General features: G+C 37.1%; 1 protein-coding gene across 6 annotated transcripts in view; it reads left to right on the top strand.

The window, feature by feature from the left end:
- The window catches only part of NPAS3 (neuronal PAS domain protein 3), a 590252-nt gene that overhangs the window by 561844 nt on the left and 15931 nt on the right, over positions 1-12477 (top strand). For all 6 annotated transcript variants that reach the window (XM_064713740.1, XM_064713739.1, XM_064713742.1 and 3 more), the window contains one exon: positions 2582-2688. In XM_064713740.1, coding sequence (XP_064569810.1) covers positions 2582-2688 — 107 coding nt within the window. The remainder of the gene's footprint in view (positions 1-2581; positions 2689-12477) is intronic.

Genomic DNA, 12477 nt, shown 5'->3' with positions numbered 1-12477 from the left:
GTAAAATTCATCAGGTGATATGCAATGATTTGTAATCACATAGGAAGGGCTGATAAGACATGGTAAACTGTGGGAAGACAGCAGGAAAGTTTTGAGTTTATTAATGTTTTTCAATTTTTTAGCTGAAGACAGCATTATAAAGCAACTTTTCCTTATTTGTTACGGATTTTGTCTCGTGGTAATGCAGAATGCATATAGTGGTACTTGAATGCATGCTACAATAATTCCACTTTAAGCCCCTGTGTCATTGTTAAAAATCTGTTCAAAATATTTTATAAAGCTAGTTTCAAATAGTAGAAATGCTTCTGCCAGTGCTGGGAGGTGAATGTGGTCTCACTGATGCAGCAGGATTTCCACTCATCTAAAATGAAATAAGAATGACAGGACTTGGATTTCACAGCAGCTACAGTGCAGAATATGACTGTAAAAACTGCATAAATGAACAAAAAAAAAAAAAACAGAGATGGGAAGGAATTAACAGAACAGCTGATTAAAGCTGTCAGATTAATTATCTGGGTGTTTGCCAAGGCTGTTCTCTGAGTCAGGGACATTGGGATCTCTCTTCTGGGATTATAGAAAAGGAGATAAGTATCCCACCCTGAATATATGAGCTTGACTCCTGGCACTTGCGGGCAGCTACGAAATTCTTTGCGGTGCCACAGTAAAGCAAGCACAACATTGATGAAAACAGAGAAAAATGGATCCATGCTGGGCAAGCTGTAAGCACTATTTATGGAGCAATGGGGAGTTACTGGCAGCTGCAGGGAGTGTGGAGCAGAAGCCATGCCACTTAACTGAAATGAATGCTCACAGTGGACCATTGGATCAGCAGGGGTGAGATCAATAGTACTCCTACTTTTCCAAGTGGTTGCCTGCTTGAAACAGCAGTGAGCAGGAATGACATTACTCAAGTCTTTGGGTGCATCTTGTTACTTTCCTCAGAATGAAGAGATCTCCTTCATAATCCTGGACTCAGTGCACAAACTAGCCAGACATTAGCTTCCCTCTGAGACAAGATCTGTTAGCTAGAATACTGGCTATTCCTAAAAAATCATATTTTTTTAGAGAGTGTGAAATATGGACATAAAATTTTGTTGCCTAAAATGCGGTATGTTAATCTGTGTCTATTTTGCAAATGTAGGATTTTTGTCATATAAGATTCACCATGTAAAATAATCTGGGATTTCTTTATTAGTTAGTGGAGTGAGAAAAGCACCTGCAGAGGAAATATCATCTCAGATAGTGATAAATAACTAAAAGCAAAATGAGAGGCTGATGCTACAGTGCATGATCAGTCCGTGTGTTTTCAGCTGTTGAGGATTGAAGACCATTTGGAAAGAGACAATAGCCAGTTTAATGTGGACTGTGATACCACATCTGCTAATATGTGCCCAAAAAGAAATTAGCACATGGCAGAGGTTTGGCCTGTTGGCCATGTTGGTGGTTGTCAGTAGATCCTTCAGATGTGCAGAAGCAGTCTTGTGTAGCAAACCTCAAGCCTAATGCGTAATTTCAGCAAATGCAGCAAATTCAGCAAAACATTGTACCATATACCTACCTTTAAATTTCAGTCCTGTAAGTCATTGGAACCATTGATCTGCTCAAACACAAGCCTATGCATATTTTTTATAGGACCACAGGGTAGTGGCTTGCCTAGAGATTGCCCCTTTCTACCAGGCTGGCAGGGTGGGATTTCCTCTACCTGATTTTATCACAGAATGTACCGCAATCATTGCAGATTATTTCAAACCCTAAAAAAAGTATCCTATGTCTAGAAAACAGACATAGTTTCAAACTCTTGCTTGAGTGGGGCATTTTCCAATTTTCTTTTAAATGTCTGTACTGTGTTTAAGGAGGTTGACCCCTTGACTCTCCACGATGTGAGTTTACACACGCACACGGACACAAGTGCACAGACACACACACAGACACACGCACACAAAGGTCTGCAGAATAGATTTTAAAGTTTCTATGTGCAATAAACAACAAAGTCCCAGTTGAAAGGACCCAGAGTGAAAGCTGAGCTCCCAAATGAATTAGACTAAAAAAGATAACACCCTGAGGCATCTGTGTGTCTCAGCATTTAAATTATATCCCTTGAAATATGAGTTTGGACTTGGTGCCAAGAAATGGTTGAAGAGCTTTTTCATGAATATACCCAATAGAAGACCAATCTGTTGAAATGAAATGTGTCTCTAATCATTTGGTATAAACATAACATGTTTCTACTTTATTATGTAACCTTGAATCATCTTAGTCTTTTAATGAGGATTTTGGATTGTCACTAATGCTTTACAATTTCATGGAATTATATTGTTCTGGTGTTATGCTACATGGAGAATATGCACTAGAATTGAATTTTCCACTTAGTTAAATAGATAAAATAATTTCTAGGTTTCTTTTAAAAGATTTTTTTTCTTTTTTTTTCCTCTAAGGCCTTGTCTCATTTGTACAGATATTCCATTCAAATGATATAATGCTGAAAAAACTTTTTAGCAGATTTAACTTTCTGAGTCATTTGACAATTCTTTTGTTCTTTTCTTTCTTGAATTATAGGCTTTATGTTCTTTTTCCTTTTTAGGATTAGTGATTACATGGATCTGACCCCTGTAGATATTGTAGGAAAGAGATGTTACCACTTCATTCATGCTGAAGATGTGGAAGGCATTAGACATAGTCACTTAGACTGTAAGTACTTCCATTTTTGTCAAATTATCTGGTACAACAGCTGATTGCTCCTAAACTATTATTTATGTTCCACAACTGGGATCTTCATCTTACACCTGCTTTTTTTTTGGTCAGAGGTTTTCACAGAGGATGGTTTAAATGTAATTCTTTGTGTGATTTATTTTCCAGTCTTTTTATAGACATATAAGACCATTTAAATATGTGGAAATAAAGTATTACATTTGTATTACTTGAATTTCCAGCAGCTGTTAATTTACATGTGCTATGCATTATTTTAATCCTTAAAGAGGCATTGCTTACATGAGAAACTCCCTCCCTGGCACAGAATAGGAACTCCTCCTCTTTAAGGATTTTGGGTTTTTCAGAATCATAACACAGAGGACAAAAAACTGCAGCATAATTGGGATTTCACCAGGTTTTTTCATACAGAACTGAGCTACAGTCCTGCTAATGCTTTCACCACTCCATGTGTCAATATCTAAGTGCCCCCTTCCTTACAGCATCTAAGTCCCTGTTGTATGCACACTGGGAGTATCTGACTGGGATGGGGATAACAGAAGTACAAAAATGCTGCAAGAGACAAACCTTACCAGAGAACATGTGCAGTGTCTGTGTATGGGGGAAGGGAGGTTCAGCATGATTCCTTGTAATTAAACTCTTTGTATTCCTCTTACTAAAAGCCATGGGGCCTAATTCTTTTCTTGTTGAGATCTGTTGACTTCAGTGATGGGGCTCCTGATTTACCCTTGTGCGAAAAAAGACTTATGCCCATAATCTCTAATTTATCTGTGCCTGCAGTGAAGCCAGATAATCCTTTGGAAGTTTCAGTGACTGACTGCATTTATGATTGACTTTGGTGTTTTTCTTAATCCAGAAGATGATCTGCAAACTGCTTCTTAAATTCAGAGTCACAGATTTGAATAACTCCGCTCCCCCTGTGCCATGTCCTACTAACATTTCCTAAAAAAGGGCAGCAGCCCAAATGCAGCCACATTTAATTAGATTTTACAAAACCATATGACTACAATAGAAAGAAGAAAAAAATGTTCCATCCCAAATTACCGTGCATGATGTGCAAGGGAAAATAGGAATATAACTGATCGGAAAGCAGGAGAATAGGGACAGCTTCTATAACGTATGGCAGCCAACAGCAGTATTAGGCTGTGTAAAGATTACAAAAGTTTCTAGAATGTAAAATGTGTTTGGCATAAAATCAAGTTAGATATGTTTCTGCAGAAAAAAAAAAATCAACTATCCAAAGGGATAAACAAAATACTTTTGTGTCATTTAAATTTTAAGCATTTAATAACCAGGAGAATATGTCAGTTGCTGAGAAATGAAGGAACAAATTCAGAAACTCAAATTCTTGGTACTCTTGAAACTGGAAGTCAAAACTGACAAGTTGCACTTTCACTGCACTATCTGACCAAGGAAATAAAAGATATTTATGACTCAGATTTCCCATACCACCTGGCATAGATGAACATCCCATTTGAAAAAGACCTTAATCTTCTGCATGAGCACTTCTCTCTCAAATAGGATATGTTTTATGAAACATTCATCTTCAGAAAATTTCAAGATCTATGCAGAGAGTATGACTGTAGTATGGTCCAGTATATAAGCACTGGACTAGGACTCAGGAGACCCTGAAGACAGGAATGACTTCAAGAAAATCAACTTACTGTATTCCTGCTCTCACTGTATGTTCAGTTTAGCTGATTGGATTGCAAACTTTACAAACACAGAGATTTCTCCCACTATCAACATCCAGCATAGCAGGGCTCACAAACTTGGCTGTGTGGCTATAGCATAATTATTCTTGCCAGGCTAGTTGTTTCTTTTCAATAGACAGAGCTGGTTACATCTTTTATGTATATTTGTGTTCTTGCCTTATAGGAACAAGATGCTCATAGAATCATTTAGGTTGGAAGGAACTCTGGGATATCATCTAGTTCCACCTAATACTCAAAAAAAAACAGAAAAAAAACCAAGATCAATACTAATTCGAAGCAAATTTTTTAGCACTTTGTGTAGTTGATGTTGAAAAACTTCAGATTCTCAACAACTTCTCTGAGTAACCTGTTCCAATTATCTTAATAAGTGTCAGGTATCCTCATTGTGATTTTGGGGGTGTTTTTTTCCCTCCTATCCAGCTGGAATTTCCCTATTTTGATGGTGCAGCTCCTGGCTCCATGTTTGCAGTACCCTGCTTGCAGATATGCTGCTAGTTTCCCCTGAAGTCACCTCATCTTCAGGCTAAACAAGCCTGGTTCCACAGCCTTTCCTCACAGAGCAAATACACCAGCCCCTGGGGATCTTGACAGACCTCTTCTCAGCTCACTGAAGTTTATCAATATATTTCCTATGGTAGGAGCCTAAAATTAGATTCCAGATGCAGTTTAAAGAGTGATGAGTGAAGGGGGATGAGGACTTTCTGTGCTCTGCTGGCTGTGCACTTTTCAGTACAGCCCTGCTGATTCATGCTTAGCATCGTGTCCAGCAGGACCCCCAGGTCCCTTTTCACACAGCAGCAACCCAGCCAGTCAGTCCCAGTCCTGTGACACAGCAGGGAATCCATCCATCCATCCCAGATACAGGGCTTTGCCTTTGTCTTTTCGTGTTCAAACCCATGCTCTTTATGAAAGACTTTCAAGTTTTAATTAGTCTTGGGAATAACTGGGGAAGTACATAAGTTCTGCAGAAGCCAACATGGTTCATATCTTTGCCCAGAGAGATGTTCAACTTCTAGCAGCTGACAGTAAAAATTGTACAGAAACCAAGAGAAAAAAATTGTAGAACCCCAAAATACTTCATAGCAACTTGCCAATCCTATAAAATCAAATTCAAACCAAACCAGAAGGAGAAAATCTTCATGGTTTAGTAAAACTAGAATTAGAGCTAAAATTCATGAGCTGGCAAACACTGGCTGTGGAAGGTGGAACCCAGCAGAACTACCTCCCCAAAAGAGAGAGAAGGGGATATTTACCACTACAACATAGGAAATAACTGCTTGAGATCACAATGGGAAAAAAAAAAACAAAAACAACAACAACCAAAAAAAAAAAAAGCAGATTTGTGCAATGTTTTGAAGAGGACTTGGAAGCTAAAGTAATGGATAGAAAACACTAGTGAGAAAACAAAGAAACAGGACTTGAGAAAGTAGCAAACTGAAAGGTTTGATGGAGAATGCAACCAAAAATCTTGGTTTATTTTTACAGGAAATAAAATAATTTGTAATGATTAAAACAAGAAGAAATCCAAATTGCAATTGTAGATTTAAGGGTAAAAGAAACATAAGTGAAACTGCTATTCTGCCTATTTACTGACAACATATCATAAGGGAAAAGTAAGACCACTGTACCCTGCCCTCTCATCCAAGATATTCAAAAATATCAAAGAGAAAAACAAGCAAAGAAAAAAACATTGCACAAAATCACACAGGAAAAAAGAATGAAGAGGGCTATTGATGGCTTTAGATCATAGCAGCCCATTAGAAACTTAGAAAAGCAGGCCTTGTTAACTCTATCTCAGATAAAAGAAGACAAAAGCAGTTTCAGGAATGCGACCATAACAAGTACAATTGTGAAGAAGGTCTGCAAGACTATAGCAGTGACAACAGGCTTTTGTAAAGGAGCTACTGCCCTAATGAAAGGTCTGTTGTGGTCACTGGAAAAGCTTTCATTGGCTTCAATGGACATAGGCATTATGCCATAAAAAAGCAATTTTGTGGACTAAAATTCTGAGCCCGGTGAAGTAAATAGCAAAAATTCCATTAGGTTCAAAATTTCTATTAAGAGATTTATGTAAGTTATGCCTTGAATCCCTTTTGAATTAATAAAACAACATTCATACTCTGCCTGCATTTATAGCAACACCATAATACATGGCATGATAACATAAGCTATTGAAGCATAATTTTTTTCCAAGCAGAAAAAAAAAGTTTATGGCAATTGTTTCTCTTCTGTTTCATTCAAACTTTGAATGATCACGCTTTTTCACAAATCTCTCAGCCAAATTTTGGTGTTACAATTCTACCTTATTAAGCTCTTTCCTGTTTTAAAATGGTACATGGCTTCAGGAGTTTGGGAATCTTCTTATCTGTTCATCTTCACAATGGTTGTTTAACAAATTGCTGGTAGAATCATTGCATAAATCAAGTCTCTCTCACAGAGATCATAATTAAAATGTTCTCTAGTCTAACAGCCTGTGCACATCCAGTATCATGACCCAGCTGTTGGCTCAGCTAATGCACAGAAACTGGCTAAGCTGCAACAACTTTTGTTTCAATCCAAACGCTCAAAAATTACAGGTCTGGCTGTACCCTGGCACAGATACAGTCTCTAATCCTCGTTCTGTGACAGAGCTCTTCATTGGGTTACGTGCCATGAAAGAGTTGTAATTGAATGTTTTGTGTTTCATAGTTATGCATATAGAACTAACAGCCTAGAAAGACCCCTCATGGCCCAGTTCTACTTTACCACTTGTAAGAATGGGGAAGGTGACAGGATCCTCTCTATTTACTCACCACCACATAAAAGCATTGCAGGACTGAAGTGGGTGTCAAGCATAGGGCAGTTCAAACACTTTCACCAAGCCATGAATCCCTGCATGAGTAGAACTGGCCTTGTTCTTATGACATTAGTGACAAAAATACCTGATCTTAAAGCTAGCAGGATACATCTGATGTCAAATCAACACCAGAAATCATGCAGATCAGTAAAATTACTGTTGTATCAGATCTTATCACTCTCTATAGAGCGCAGCAAGGGCCATTGCTGCTTTCAGGAGTACATGCTGTGCATGTGTGCTTCCCTTTTTTTGACACTGTTAGAATTCAGAAGTGTGTAACAGCTTTTTTAAGAAGTTCATTTCATGCTAGGAATGAGGGGATGTCAAATGCAGCAGGAGTATGTATCTTCTATTTGATTGTAAAAAATTAATGGTCTTCATTGAACACCAAGTTTTTGATATTGCTCTTCAATAAAGGTCATTAAGAAAGCAGCAAGGAAGAAAGTCCAGATCTCTGAAGGCAACCATAAATTTACTTTTGGGCAAATATATGATAACATGCCATCATTTCAAAATTAATATATTGTTTGCAAGAACACTGTCACAAGTACATACCAATTGGTATTGGTATATAAAATGTGCTTTTTCATTTTGAAATCCTAATTGAGGTCTGAATTCAGAAACCTGGCTCTGACAAGAAAGATACTGTTGTCGTCAGCTATTGCTTAGAAAATATCATCCTCTTTCTTCAGGATTTGATTTACAGCTATAAGAAATACAATTCCTCAGCAACAGTGAGCCAGGGCAGTTCATTTCCCATAAAGCAAAGGTCTCTGATGAGTATGTTTGGTAGCACTCCCTCTCATCTACTTTATCTGGTTTCCAGTGGTTAGAATAATCCAGTCTTTCTGAAAATAAACTATTCCACATTCACCTTTTTCATGGCTCCCCTATTTTTCAAGGGATATTACCCCCTCAGTCTGCTTTTAAATCAGTTATATATTCATGATTTCTTTTATGTATGTTCAGTAGAAAAAAATCTATTGCTCTACAAAATATTGCTTAGTGGTTTAGCCTACCAGCTGTAGTTGAACTAACCCTTTTAACTTATGCACATCAGTTATAATTTTTTATTCTCTTAATAACCTCAAACACATGAAAAACAAATAGAATGAGTTGATAATTTCTAACAGTAAAATACTTCACATATTTTGCTATCATGCTGTGGAATAACTCTGCAATGTCAAGTAGCTCACAATTAGTAAAACTGTAGGGGGAAAAAAAGAAGTGTTTTGATCCTGAGGAATTTTTATCCTAATCAGATCGAAATTTCAATGCTCTTGTAGTGCTTAATATCTTCAATAACCAAAAAAATCAAACTGATTCCAATGTCAGGTTTTACATTCCAGGACTGAAATAAAATGCTAAAATATACAAATGAATCTCATGTTTGTACAAGTTTATTATCATCGATGGAAAGCAAGATTGATTCTAAATTAGGCTGATAGAATGTCAGGGGTTTAGCTATTTCTTAAACTAAGCCCAACTGGCACCCTGGTGACAGCCTAGTGTATGTTGTTTTCAAAGTATTGCAGAAGTGCTTGTCTGACTACCTGCACAATCTTTCTCTGTGTCCATAGTATAGACCTGCAAAGATTTCTGTGTTGGACACTGGCACACTTTAGTCCTTTTGGCTGGAGCTGGTGGAGATATAGCAAATTGAGGGAACAGGAGATAAGAAACTGGAAGAAATGGAAGCATGTAAAGAAATTATTTTTTTTTCATACAAGGCAAAAAAGGATCATGGACTTTGGTTTTAGCACATGCCTGGTGTTTGTTTTTCAGTCCTAATGAATCTTAAGGTTACTACCCAAGAGTGTGTATTGTCATGTCTTTTAGCCATGCTTTGAAATCCTGAAGATGTTGTGTTTGCTCCTGCAAATTCTTCTTTGGGTTACATGAGATATTGGTCTGTCTAGCCTTATTTCCTTGTCTGTGTTTTTGAACAAAGCCAGATACTTTAAAAGAAGGGGAACAATAGTCTGCAGTATGCAATTATGTGTGCCTTGTACCCTTGTTTTATACACTATTAACTCATGGCTGGCTCATATCTTCACAGGTGATGCTTACATTTTTATGTGTGGAGAACAGTTGTTACTATTGTAATATTTGGTGGCTTAATTATCCATTAACCATAAAAATACTCAGAAATCATTTTTAATCCCCAAAAATTTTCAATCTTTGTGATATTTGAAAAACCTGCAATTTTTTTTCTATTAGACAAATGTTTTCTGAATGTAAAATAGATAAGTGTTTATCAGGAGAATCCGATCTTTGGGATAGTAAACAAACCAGAAAACTCTACAATGATAAATCTTTAGGCTGTTCAAATCATTAGCTGCTAAACCTAGTTGCAGAATTTTGCCTTTTGTAGCTTAGCAATATACAGTTATTCTGCAAGATGCTTCAGATATTGTTTGCATCAATAACCCTTTAACTTAATTCCTGATGCTATTTTATTTTCAAATTAAAGCTAATACAATACTGATTTAGTACATTCCCATTTCAGTTTGTAGGCTTTCAATTGTGTCTTCCATAGCTCATAGTTAGTTGAAATTTGCACCCAAAATCTCCTATTTTGACCTTAGAAGTGTACATAATACCAGCTGTATAAATACATGCTGCATTAAGGGGTTATAAAGTGAAGGTTGTGCTCTGACTTCTGCTGGTAACCTCTGTGTTTTCCTGATTCTCTGTTAATAACTTTCTGGGGTCTTTTTAAAGTTTTGGGGTTTTTTTTGTGCTCAAAATTTCCTACCCCAAAAAAGAATTTAGATTTTGATATTATTCTTGTGATAAATTGCAGAAGCATATGTTTAATTGCAAAGCCATGGGAATAAATGACATTATGGTACACATCCAGCAGCTTCACCTTCATTCTGTCCACCAAGCTATTTCTGTGGTTTTTGCTAGAGGATGTAAATGCATGGCATTTTAAAAAAGGACAAAGGTACTTCCGTCACATACCTTTCTACCTTCACTGTTGAGGGCGTCTCCAAGATTACCAAGACCAGAAGTTTCCATCACCTTATAGTCTAAATCAGTGTCAACCCACTGAAAATCCAAGAATGGATTAAGGATTTTTTTGTCGTTTACTAGGCTGTGAAATACCCCATCCTAAAATGTGACTATGAAGGTATGATGGAGTTGTTGCGGAATTTTCCAGGATTTTTAGAAACCTGTTAGTGCTGTGGGCTATTTCTCTTCTTTTTCTTTTTCAAAGATCTGGACTGCTGACCTTGTGTGTCTAAGGGAGACAGTTTTCAAGGCTGTAAGGATAGGAAAACAGTATCAGTAAACTTTGTAGCACATATCAAATGTGTGGCAGCAGGTCTTATTAGCACTCGTTTGAAAGAACCTGCATAAAACCCCTGAAGCTTTGCCATCCATGCGTCATGTGGTGGGTCCATGTTGGTATTGATGCCTGATAACCTATAAAGTGGGTGGGCTGGTACAGGAATTTACTTCAGTCCTTTGGGAATATCCTTCAAAACACCTGAAGCCTTTTAACTCAATGTCCATATGTTGCTAAGTATTGTTTCTGAGATCACAAAGTGCATAATTATTCCAAAGTTCTTTTATTTTTATTTTACAAAGTTGTGTTAGTGTTGTTTGGGTTTTCTGTGGGGGGGTTAGCACTAAACTATCTTATTAAGGTCTGTGGAAAGGTGTAAATCTTTGGGCGTTTTTTACTTTTTACAAGTCATGTGGTATAAAGGGACAGTATATTTCAAAAACATCTGCTGTCAGATGTGAGATGGCGATGCCATCTCTGTGCTGGTTAGAGGGAGTTTGAACATTCAGCTGTGCCATACCACCATGACGCTGTGCTCTGGGTGCCTTTCCTCTAGAGATCAGCCTGAGGAAATCACTCATTTCACTCAGCCCAAGCACCCAAACAGGGACTCTTATTCCAGAAATGAAAGCATGTTTAAAGGTATCCCATCCCATGAAACAGACCATTTTTAACGTAGGTAATTCAAAGATAAAATTAATATTGCTGCCAGTCTGCTTCCATAAATCTTCAGTCTCTTTTCCCTGTTTTTGGGAGATGTTGTTATGTATAGTCCACAGATACATTTGGGATGGAAAGGGTTATATTCTAAAATCATTAATCTTACATAGGTTGTCGTATGATGGACATTAATGTTAGTGGAGAGATGGAGGACAGATTTCAGTTTCTTGAGCAAGCAAGGCCAAATTTCTCCTCTGATGTAGAGTTTTAGTAGCTAAGGGCAAAATTTGGATCTGGGATTTCATTTTCCCCTACAGTTTGAACAGAGAGTTCATTAATGATAATGGAAGTTCTGTCTGAAGTTGGTGTTCAAAGCAGGCTTGGGTTTCTAAACGACCGTTTCAATATTAACAGAAGAAAATCACTTTATGGCAGGATTGAAGTCATGGGGAGAGAGACAAATCATGAGGGGGAAAAAAGTTAAGAAAAAGACAAGACAGCCTAGAGAATCCTAGGTAGAAAAATCTGCTGCTCATTTTTCAATCCAGTCTGTCATAAAATAAACTTATATCATTTACTTACATCAATTTTATCTATAGAAACCACAGAACAGTATTCTAATATGCATGCCATAAGCTTCCATTGAATAGTGCCTCTAGCGGTACATTGCATTCCATTTGATCAATACCTACATAACATTTTGAAATAAACATTTTACCTAGAATTATATAGTCTTGTTAATATTCATGGTTATGCATAATTATAAAGTTTCCATTTCAAACATTGGGCCATGGGAAAATGGTATGTTATAATAATCACAAAAAGAAGGGGGAGAGAAAAGTGCCTCTGCTGTTCAAGTAGGAGATTAAGATTTCCATGGTGCTGGGAAACACTAATTTTTGTGTCTTTGCTTGGTTTTAATAAATTTGCACTGCTACTGTGAACTGATGTCATGTAAACTGATAACAGAATTGATTTTTAACAAAACATCTTCCTGGTCCTAATCTAAGATAATTTTCACATGCAGCATGCAAGGCCTTCCTCACTGTATTTGGCAAGTTACAAACTTTGATCCTGATGTGAATTCACATTTTTTAATAGTTTGACTCAGACTGCTTTTAACATTTGCTTTTCTGCAAAGAGGCAGGAAAAGTGTTGCTCAGTTTTCAAACATTCTTAAGGTTTCAAATATTTCTAAATGCTTGATTAAGGCTCTTTATTTTTCCTGCAAGGTTGTTGATACTTAATTTTGCCTAATTTATCAC

The sequence above is a fragment of the Zonotrichia leucophrys genome, chromosome 5 (assembly GCF_028769735.1).
Source record: "Zonotrichia leucophrys gambelii isolate GWCS_2022_RI chromosome 5, RI_Zleu_2.0, whole genome shotgun sequence".
In the NCBI taxonomy this organism is placed as follows: Eukaryota; Metazoa; Chordata; class Aves; order Passeriformes; family Passerellidae; genus Zonotrichia; species Zonotrichia leucophrys.
The sequence above is the reverse complement of the archived record's forward strand: the minus strand, read 5'-3'. Positions and strand labels throughout refer to the sequence as shown.